General features: G+C 42.5%; 1 protein-coding gene across 2 annotated transcripts; it reads right to left on the minus strand.

Moving 5' to 3' along the window:
- Positions 1–406: 406 nt before the first annotated feature.
- Positions 407–6743, minus strand: LOC308123123 (Krueppel-like factor 13). 2 transcript variants are annotated; one of them, XM_080485414.1, is made up of 3 exons: positions 5954–6737; positions 3884–4129; positions 407–687 (listed from the first exon to the last, which is right to left on the minus strand). In XM_080485414.1, the coding sequence occupies exons 1-2, from the start codon at positions 6456–6458 to the stop codon at positions 3900–3902; spliced, it is 735 nt and encodes a 244-aa protein (XP_080341540.1). In that variant the 5' UTR covers positions 6459–6737; the 3' UTR covers positions 407–687; positions 3884–3899. The 2 variants fall into 2 exon arrangements, with proteins under 2 accessions (XP_080341540.1, XP_080341539.1); XM_080485413.1 differs by lacking the exon at positions 407–687 and having other exon boundaries at positions 3021–4129; positions 5954–6743.
- Positions 6744–10694: the final 3951 nt, after the last annotated feature.

Below are 10694 nucleotides of genomic sequence, written 5' to 3' on the forward strand. Positions count from 1 at the left end.
AAATTGAAACCCCGATGCTCAAATTTTAAGACACCTGAGAATATAAATATCAAAACAGCTTGTTGTAATTATTTAGTTCCACAGCTCCTCCTATTTACCTTAACTGAAGCTTTAATAAGACGTAAAAAAAAAAAAAAAAAAAAAAAATTACATCATTTAAGAAATTAAAACAAAACATCCACTTCTGTACAATGTGCATATCTGAATTAGTGTGGTGACAAGACAAATTATCGCTTTTTCTTCCTCGACAAGGCAGCGCAGAAATTAATTATGCTCAGCCGTCATCGCGCCACATTCAGTGATATGAACAGATCGATTTGGACTTGCGCTTTTTCAAACAATGTGTTCAGTGAGTTGACAGTCTACAGATATTTTGTACTGTTTTTTTTTTCTTCTTTCTTTTCTTCTCCCAATGCCCATCAAACCACAGCACGACCTTTAAAGACAACTGGTGCAGGAATCATCCAGTATAGAGATTTACTACCTTCCATGAGCAACAGAAGTTCATTGAGGCGAATAGAGAGTTCTGCTGCAGAGCAGGCAGTAGTGAAGTTGCATATAGAATCAGTAAGGACAAGGGTACATGACAGATCAGCTACCTGATAGGAGTCAGATTTCTGAAATCCAAAAGCTCGATGGCTTTCCATGAATTTCGGAAAAATAGTTTGGATGGATTTTGTACAGACACTGCAAAAAAAAAAAAGAAAAAGAAAAAATGTGAGGTATGTTTTGGTCTATTTTTTGATATTATAGCACTGAGAGTCTGCAACACTTCCATCATTGAGGAGAGACGGAAGGAAATATTCCCATTTGAAAAAGTACATTTGTATATTTCTTTGTAAAGACAGCCCATGTGTTCGAGGCTACTGCCAGCAGCAACCTAAAACTCCCAACAGAGAAGAAATGTGTACAAAGAAAACCAGAGCATTGCATTCACTTCAGTGAGTACAAATTAAAATCGACAGTGAGGTGGTTTCTGAAAGTTGCTTGACGTGAATGAGGAAGACATCTGCATTTGTTCTGTTTGAGCTTAGTGCAGAGATGAAGAGGTCGGTACACCCGAGTACAGTGAAAAGAAAACAGATTCCACAACAACAGACAACCTGGATAACTGAGAAAATGTAAAAAAAAAAATAAAATTAACTAAAGAAAAACAATACCAAGTTCTATTAACACGCTTTCTAAAGCACTTAGAAAAGGCAGTTGTATTTTTTTTTTTTGCAAACCATTGGTTATCAACACATCAGCAAAGTTCCACAGTGCTCCGAGTAGAGACAGAGTAACAGTGCTCGCCGTCACACTATTCAGCCAAATGCACCGGTGAGAAAAAAAGTGCGATATTGCATAATGAGTTTGTGTAATGCACCTGCAGGAGGGCGCATATATATATTTTTATATACCTACGTGATGATCAACTGTAAACATGGTGCAAAATAGTTATGACATAGTTTAAGGCTTTCAGAGTTTCCTGAAGAGGTGTTGTTCACTGAGATAAAGGAATATGTCTGTGAGCGGTACAAACAGTGTGGAAGTACTACAAAAACATTAAAGGTCTCTAGAATCACACCTGGACACGGGATGTAAAAGATCTAAAATACACACTTTACTTGAGGTTTGTTTAATTTGGTTAAAAAAAAATTTAAAAAAAAGGAGGAGGAGGACGTTCTTTGTGGGGCAGTTCCTGATAGACAAGACCCTTTTTTTAGGATGTCTGGACAGGTGCCAGTCTGGATATTAAAATAATGAGAAATCCTCCTTTGAGGGGAAGGCTCAGACTTCAGGCAGCAGTCAACGCTCGTCTGATACAGAAACAGCAGGAGGCTGGAGTCAAATTACAAGCACTTGATGCTGGTTGTTGAACGAGTGGCTTTTTCAAAGCAGATCAGTGATAAAGGAATTGGTTTGCAGAGAGAGCGAGATCAATAACCAGGTAGGCTACACTTTAAAGGCAGAAAAATGTTTTGTTTTTTTATATTATATATATAATTCATGCTTGAGCCAAAGATTGTTGGTTGTGAAATACAGTTCACACCAACACCATGAATGGCCAAGTCTGGTCTCGTGAGACAAAAACAGAACAGAGCCATGATTAATGCTGCTCAGAACATCTTTCTCAATGTTTCACCAAATTTGAGGTCAAAACAATCAGAGGCTTAATGTTTAATCTACTTTTGAGAGAAATGCCACTGGAACACCTGATCTAGGAATGCGCTCCGACACCTTTCGCTGCACTGCTGAGGAGCTCAGCGGGCGCTTCTAATCATGTGGGGGGAGAAAACAAAATCTAAATCAAAATCCAGCTCAACTCATGTCATCTTCCCCCAAACCTTTCAAATATTTAGATACCATTGCATACACTGTTCCCAGTTCTGTCACTAAAAAAAAAGTAAATATATGAAAAAAAAAAAACAATAATTAAAAACATACACACCAACACTCGCAGGCAATGCCATCCTATCAAGCGTATAACTTTACCCCTAATATAAGGACTACACTTCATCACGTATTAATTCTGCTGCTAGTAGCATTACCAGTTTTCTACATTAAAAGCATAAAGCTTATATACATTTGCATCAGTTTTTAGACATAATACTGTTGAGTATTATGTGTTACCATTTGATGGATAAAAACTAATCTTGCCTTGAGGATGGCGTGCAAACAGGTCTTCCACAGTTAAATCTGATCCACCGTCTGGCCAAATGAATGTTTGATCTACAGTTTAATTGGGTATAATGGAAAAGATAAGGGGGGAATTTACCATCATAGTGATGCTCATGTGCTAAGGTAATAAAAAATGAAGGAATGTATCACCACTAAAATGTAGAATCAGCAAAGCTAAAACAAAGAAAGGTTTAAAAAAAAAAAATCCTCTAGTGACTGCCTCGCTATCTAAAAATCACAAAATTGTGCTACTTGCGGCAAATAAATGATACTGAAGGAGCACAACAATCTAGAAATTAACCGCAAGAAACCAGAGGACTTTTGGCTGATGATAACTGTGCACAGTTTTCCTTTTTCTTACAGAAAATGTGTCAAATCCCTGCAGTCTGAGAGTGTTGTAGTTCACCACGAAGAGTTTGTGTTTAGGGTTGGGTTCATTCTATCAGATGAAATCTGCTTCATGTTTCAGGTTCCTCTCCTGGTGTAAAAATTCAATTATTCTGAGAGAAGGTCAAGAACAGAAACATTCAAAGGAGCACGCAACTTTTTTTTGGTTCAAGGAAAACAAGTATACAATTGTAAATTAGGTATTTCTAACTTGAGAGAAAGGAGCGATTACTTTGATTTTCCAGCGATTTTTTTTCCAATAGACCGATCAAAAATAAGATTGTTATCTGAAGTTGAATGTTTCACAAGATATTTTCATGACTACTGAGTCAGGAGTCAGTTGACTTACATAAAATGTGTCTTATTAATCAGGTGGAGTGATGACATCTCGCCAGCTCACTACTGTTTTTAGAGAAGCTTAGGAATACTTCTGAACGTTAGCTGCTCTCAAACACGCTGTAAACGTCACACTCGTGCTTTGATGCGCGTGCAACTTGCATTGCAGATGAAAGCCCACCAGGTCCACAGTTATGCTTTCAGGAAACGATAAGCTGAATCACAAAGCACATTTCTCCGTCGGTCTCCAATTCCTACACATCACAGTTTTAAAAACTCTACTTGAATCGAAGGGGTTATTTAGTGGCCACAAAACTCAACTGTGGATGAATAACACCCAACCCTGTGTGTCGCTTGTGTGTGAATGCAAGTGTGCACATTTATTTTACACCACAACGCTGAATTCTAAATCAGTGGATCTGATTGTGGCGGGTTAACTTCAGATTACGGCGACCTCCCACAGAAACCCACAGTGCAGGAAACCACAGACCCAAATCACCCAAAACGTGCACGGCTTAGGTAGAAGAGGAGGACGTGCCCTTGTTACGTCCCAGCATCGAAGGTAGGAAGTCGGGATGGCGGCGGGCGTGCTTGATCAGGTGATCGCTGCGCATGAAGCGCTTTTCGCAGAGCGGGCACAGGAAGCGCTTTTCGCCAGTGTGGGTGCGGGTGTGGCGGGCGAGCTCGTCGGAGCGGGCGAACTTCTTCTCGCAGTCGGGCCAGGTGCACGGGAAGGGCCTCTCACCTGCAGCACGGAGGGAGACCAGAACGAGAGGGAAACCATCATCCACCACATCAATCAGCAGTAACACCACCAGGGTCACACTCCAAGCGTGCAACGGATTTGTTTAAGGAGCAAACGTATGGCGGTCCGGCCTCACAACCCACTCTCTTCACCACATGCTGCAACACTTACTGTTTTTTTTGTTTTAACACTCAGCTACTACAACAAACACTAGGCGTCTGCACGGAGCCAGCACGATTCACGGCATCCACTTCACATCAGTGCTGTCTTTACTGATTAACTTGTATGATTTCAACACCCGAGCAACCGAATCGCGTAAGAAAAGTCAAAGATTGAAATAGTATGGATTAAATAATATTACACAATTAGGTCAAGTGTCACAGGTTTAACCTGCAAGTGTTTGTGTTTTGGTGCCGCAATCTGAAAATTGATGGGAATCTATTGCACGGCTATTCAAACAATCTTTTACCTAAATATTTATTAGGTATAGTTTCATGAATAAGAGCATTTTCATATTCCCCCCTGACCATACCATACATACCTTTTGATTGAGGGCAAGATAAATCTGCAGATTAACAAACATCTGATTTCCACAAATTTATAACATTGTATTAAATCCTATAATGATCCCCACACTTGTATTTACGTCTGCAGTCATTCCCTTCAAGATAGCGAAGGCCATACATTTTGTTTACCTGGAATCTTTATACACAATCTATAGAAATAAGTTACCTACATCCATAAATAGAACTTTCAATTTAACCTCTTAAAACCCCAAAGCTGACTATAATGTACTGCTTTCTTTGCATTTGCGGAATATGGGGTTAAAAAAAAAAAAAAAAAAAAAAAAAGATAATCCCTGAATTGTCGATAAAGTGACAAAACCAATCGTGGATTAAGATGCTTGAGATTAGTCGTCCTGAGCTACAGCTAGCCTTAATCTCTGGCAGACAACACGAGTCAAACCCAGGATCAGCGAGTAGGATGCTCGGTGCCATTTTCAAGATCACAAAGCAGCCTGGCCACGTTGTTGTTGCAGAAACCTCCGTGGGCGTTCCCACCAGAGTTTCTCTGAACCGTTTCCTGCCCTTAATCCATTTGCGCCTGCTCAGTGACACTGGACACCAAAGATTCCCCTCATTTGCGAGAAAAATCACATGCAGCACGCTGAAAACCAACAGTTTCACTGTGGCTCCCGGCGGGGGGGGGGGGGGGGTTCTGCTCCTTAAAGGGTTTGCAACGTGACAATCCACGAATGAGAGAATAAGATGCTTAAGAGATTCTCAAAACGCAACGTGTGAAAATATGCAGAGGTAATGCCTCCATGATCGGACAGGCGTCTTTGTGCGAACTTATTCTATCAATTCACACCTCGCAGGGAGAATAAAGTGGTTGTCAGGTGAGGTGATGTCCAGGGACAAACTAAACACTCTTTCCCTCCCTCTGTGCACTTGCTCCGGCCATTAACGGTGTCCGCCTATCAACTCGGTGCTGTCGACGTTCCGGTTTCATCTTACGTTCATTTCATATGCAAATCCAGTCGGAGGAAGACTTTCGTCACAGGTTTTAACGTCCAGCCCAGTTCTTTTGTTAGTTTACTTCTTTGTCAGACTCTGAGGGGAGTTTTTTCTGTCTTTCTCTCTTTGTTTGCCCACGTTATTGTATCAAACCGGTGGTTAAAAAAAAAGGGGGGAGAAAAAACACCCACCGCCCTGCTACCGATGAGTTAATTCGATAAACCCCCCCGCCGCTCGTGTAAAAGTAACGAAACGTTACAAAAGCTGGACATTAAAATTCCACACGACACGTGATCAAACTTGTTACCTGTGTGTGTCCGGATGTGCGCTTTCAGGTGGGATGATTTCCCGTAAACTCTGTTGCATCCGTCAAAAGTGCACTGGTGTCGTTTGACCGGGGATCTGGGGGGGCCCACGCCGCCGCCACCTCCCCCCCGGAGCTGTTGCTGCTGCCCGGGGATCGGGGTGGCGGAGGGGGTCATGGTAGGGGTGGTCGGGTCGGACAACGTGGTGTAGCCGCTCTCCCCGCCGCATGACGAGTTGCTGCTCTCCGAGTAGGCCGACATGGGGCGGAACTTGCCGTGCAGGTCGGTGAGGATACCGGCCACCGCCATCATGTTGGCCCCCTCCAGCCTCAGCGTCTCCCGCACTTCCCTGTCCTCACTCGACCCGTCGGGCTCCCCGGGGAGCAGGCCCACCGGGGCAGGCTGGCTGGCGGGGGCGACCGGGGTGGGTCTGTGCAGGACGGGGCCGCTGGATATCGAAACCAGACACTCGGCGGCGAAGTAATCAGATGAGGCAGTCAACGACATTGTTATCTACTAAGTTTTGTTGTGTTTGGAAAGAAAAAAAAAGAAAAAAATCCACCAGGAGGGGCTAACGGCAGCCTGAGCCCGACCTCGTTTTCATCAAACTCGACGAATCGACCGTTTCCAGCTACGCCTCGTTACCGCCATACATTGTACCCGCAGTTAAAAAAAGATCACAAAGTGAACAAAGGAAAAGGCACGAGTGAGAGTAATAGTGTGCTAAAATCGTGCTAGCACACCGGGTCCAACATGCGTACCCCTCACTGTCTGACGGTTCATTGTGTCTGAGCCTCCGAGAAGCCGGTCAAACCTACGCCCCCTGGTCCGGACTGCAGCTGCGTTCACGGTCCGCTGGTTAACTGTACTCTCTTTCTTGTCCATATAAATTTTAGGCAACCATCGCATTAAAAATAAAGCGCTGCTGCCAAAATCTCCCAGTTACAACCCAATAACCTGTAAACGTTCTCACAAATTTGTTAAACAAACTAAATTACTCACAGATAGTGGATCCACCGTTTTAGCACAGTTTCAACTGTTTATACGCAACATGTACGTTTTCTTTACGAGATGAATTTCATATAAAGCAACCATATGATATGTTGCACAATATGCAAAAGCAATTTACTATGAGAGATACTATCTTCACCAAAGCTTCCCTGAAAGGGGGGTTAACTGTGTTTTTCTAAACTAAAGTGGGTAGATCCAGTTTTTCTCGGGGCCCTGAATGCACCGTGAACGAGCAGCACGCAGTGAGTGACGCCGCAGCTCGGGCGTGGACCGCGGCGGCGCGGCGTGGAGAGTAGGTGGCACCGGGAGGCAGCCTGGTAATGATGGGGGAAGGCGATGGGGATGGAGGGCGTGTTGTGTAAGTTGGTTATAGTTCAGCCGGAGAACGTGGCTCAGAGATAGTCTTCTTAATCGCCGCCGCAGCTTCCCAAAGCCTCACTTTTCACCTGTTTTAAGACAGACACTAGATGTCCCTCTTTTCATTTGGTCACAGTTCCTCCATACTTTGTCTTCTGAGAAGTTTACAAACCACCTTTTAACTGACTGGAACTGGAACAGTGGTTATGTGGCTTATTGATTATGGTCAAAATAACAAAGTGTCCAGCTATGAGTGTTTATCCTCGATTCATTTCCAAGATAAAGGTCAATAAACGATTCAATTCTGCTCTGCTTTTTATTGTTGACACCCTCCTAAACTAATGGATTAAGTATATTATTTCAAGTTTCAAAAACTCAACCACGCATAGAATATTTGCTGTTTAAAGAGAACAAAATATTTTGATTTAGACTGAATAAACCTTCCAAAGTCTCACTTTCGGCACAGTTTATGAGGTTTCTTAAAGATTTCTTAAAGAGAGAGAGAAAGCCTGGCCAGTTCATCACAATCCCAATCAAATGAAATGCTCTGCAGATGATTACTCATTTACCTGAATCTAGTGGTCAGTGGGATGCCTTTACCCACCAAAACATTATTCCTTGTAATATTTGTGAAGAACCCAAAATGAAAAGAAAGAGTGCGTAACACACAATTATTGTTTATGTAATACACATTTTGGGCCCGCTGTGGCTCTCTTGGTCAAGGTGGGCCTGTCAATGTGTCGAAGTTTCTTTGGGTCAAACACTAAATGCCTCCCAGTGGACGTACTCCAGTTTCCTCATATAATCTAAAAACATGCAATCTGGTTCATGAGTCCCATTCTTTGAAAATCCCTGCTCTGTAGTGAACGTGTGCCACCACTCCCGTCTCATTCATGTGTGTCAGTGTGAATGGCAGCTTTTAAACTGTTTACCTTTTCTTCAAAAAAAGAGAATTTTGTCTTTCTAATCTGGCTCATGTCCCAAGCCTGTCTAAAACGTTGGCCGTGTAAGAAAACTTTATGATGTGTGAGGCCCCACGCTATGTCAAGTGATTGGCTCAGCGAATGTTTGTATCTCCAGCATGCAAGTATTTCCTGATTGGTTGCTGTGTGGAGTGTGGGTCACTGTGGAAGCCCACGCACAAGCCTGGTCATTCAGGGACTGCGAACAGTGCTTGGGTTTCATCTCACTTAGATGTGGAGGCTCAGAGGCAGCCCGACCTGCGGTGACTCTTGGTAGCTATGGCTGTGCTGCTATTGCTGTTTGAATGTTTACATATTATTCTAACTTTTCTGCTACTACAAGGTAAGTTTTACTGGCTTGCTTCTTGTTTATTAATTGTGTTGGGTGGTATGACTCTGGATGATCTACTACTCATCTTATGGACATCTGCCAAACTAACTTTAATTGTAATAGTTTTATCATCACTTATGAGATATTGTTCAATAAAGATCTTTCCTTTAGTAGGTGACTGCCTTCAGGTAAAACCAAATCTCTGTGATTCAACTTGTTCAGGTGAGAATTGTCTTTGCTGTATAAGTTTATGCAAGCTTTATGACAAAAATATAAGAACATGGGTTGTTTTTTTTCATTCAAGCTATGTTACATAAAACTTCAACCATCAGGACATTTCAGTTTTTCGACTATGTGAATCTTTTGTCTATAGGATTTTCTCCTTCTGACCTGTCCTATCAGAAAGGAGTGAGGTACACTTACAGGTACAGCACGACAATTGCCACCACCCTTCAAGGCTCGAGCGCTGGTAGAAATGGCCTGGCTTTGGACTGTGTGGTTGATATCGAGGTGGTCTCCAATTGTCACTTAATGATGCAGGTAGGCTCTTTCAATTGTTTGTAAAAATCATGAAAAAAAAAAACCACATGATGTTGGGATTTCATGTCCATACTTGTCCAATAGATTAGAAATCCACAGGTAAAGCGGCTTTCCTCGCAAAAAGAACATTCTGTGCAACGTTTAAAAGGTTTGAGGTAATACACAGTACATCTTATACCGTGCTCATGTACTTTTATCTGCTCTTCATTTCCACCGATAAAAGTTTAAGTTCAGATCCTTCAGGAATGCTACAACTGTTTTTTCTATGAATGTGATACTCTCTTCAGATGCTCCACTTGTCTGTGTTCTCTGGTCTCAAGAGGCTCATCTGGTGTTTTTGTTTCCCAGGGAGTCACTGGAGAGAACGCGCCTCAAGTTCTCCCTGCAAGGGGGAAAGGTCACGGCCCTCTGTCTCCAGGAGGGGGAGCAGGTGTGGGCCCTAAACATTAAAAGGGCCATACTGAGCATGCTCCAGACCTCCCCCATGACATCCAAACTGGAATTAGAAAAGGAGGTGGGTTCTTCAGTTTAATGAATCTGTGTGAAGAACGTTTAGACAATGCTGCGCAAAACCCCCCAAAAGAATCAAGATGGCGTCTCTTTTGACTTTATATAAGTTACATACTTTTTACTTAAACAAAAAAACATACATATATAGCCCAGTTTGAATTGACTAACCAATATGTGCATGTTTTCACTCACTAATTTTATTTTGTACATTGTCACTATCAACATGAGTCCACCATATTTGGGACTGAACATTATAATCATTGAGTCATACTATTCACAGGCTGATAAACAGACTTTTATATTCCCTCTTCTTCAGACAGATGTGTATGGTACCTGCACCAGCAGGTATGAGTGGAGGGGACCTCTGCTGTTAAAGAGCAGGGATATAAAACAGTGTCAACAGTCCAGACTCGACAACCTCTGGCCTCATTCAGTAGCTTTGACTGAAGACACGGTGGGTTCAGTGCTTTTCGAATCTCTATTATAGATGTCAGTAATGCTATGATTTGCTCCTTGCTAAGAATAAGAACCATTAAAAAACCTCCACGTTGTTTGAGCAATGACATTTGGAACATTAACAAGAATAATTAACTGGCCACTTGGAAAAAGGGAGTATTGTCTTCCTGGACATATAACCAAGTCTAATTGACCTGATTCAATAACTCTTACCTGGATCAAGGAGAACCTACGTACATAGGTGGGTTGTCTTTCAGTTATTTGATCATAGGGTCGTTGGTCAAAGTGTTGAACCTGGAATTGCGTCCAATGTGTGCATGTGAATGGGTTATTTTGACAAACAGTGCAAAGAACTATCATACTGTTGTATCAGTGAAACGGTGGCATGTAAGTTAAGACCATTTACCTTTTTCTTTCATTTTCCATTTTCTTGCTAGTCTGTTCAGTTGGAACTCCGCTGTGCTCAACGGCGTGCATCTACAGTGATGCAGGAGGTTAACTGTACTGAAGTGGTTTCTGTGGCTGCATGGTCCAGGACACCAGGGCTGGTGAAGACCCAAACAGTGTCCACCCTAT

This window comes from Lipophrys pholis (assembly GCF_963383615.2).
Source record: "Lipophrys pholis genome assembly, chromosome: 1".
Taxonomy (NCBI): domain Eukaryota; kingdom Metazoa; phylum Chordata; class Actinopteri; order Blenniiformes; family Blenniidae; genus Lipophrys; species Lipophrys pholis.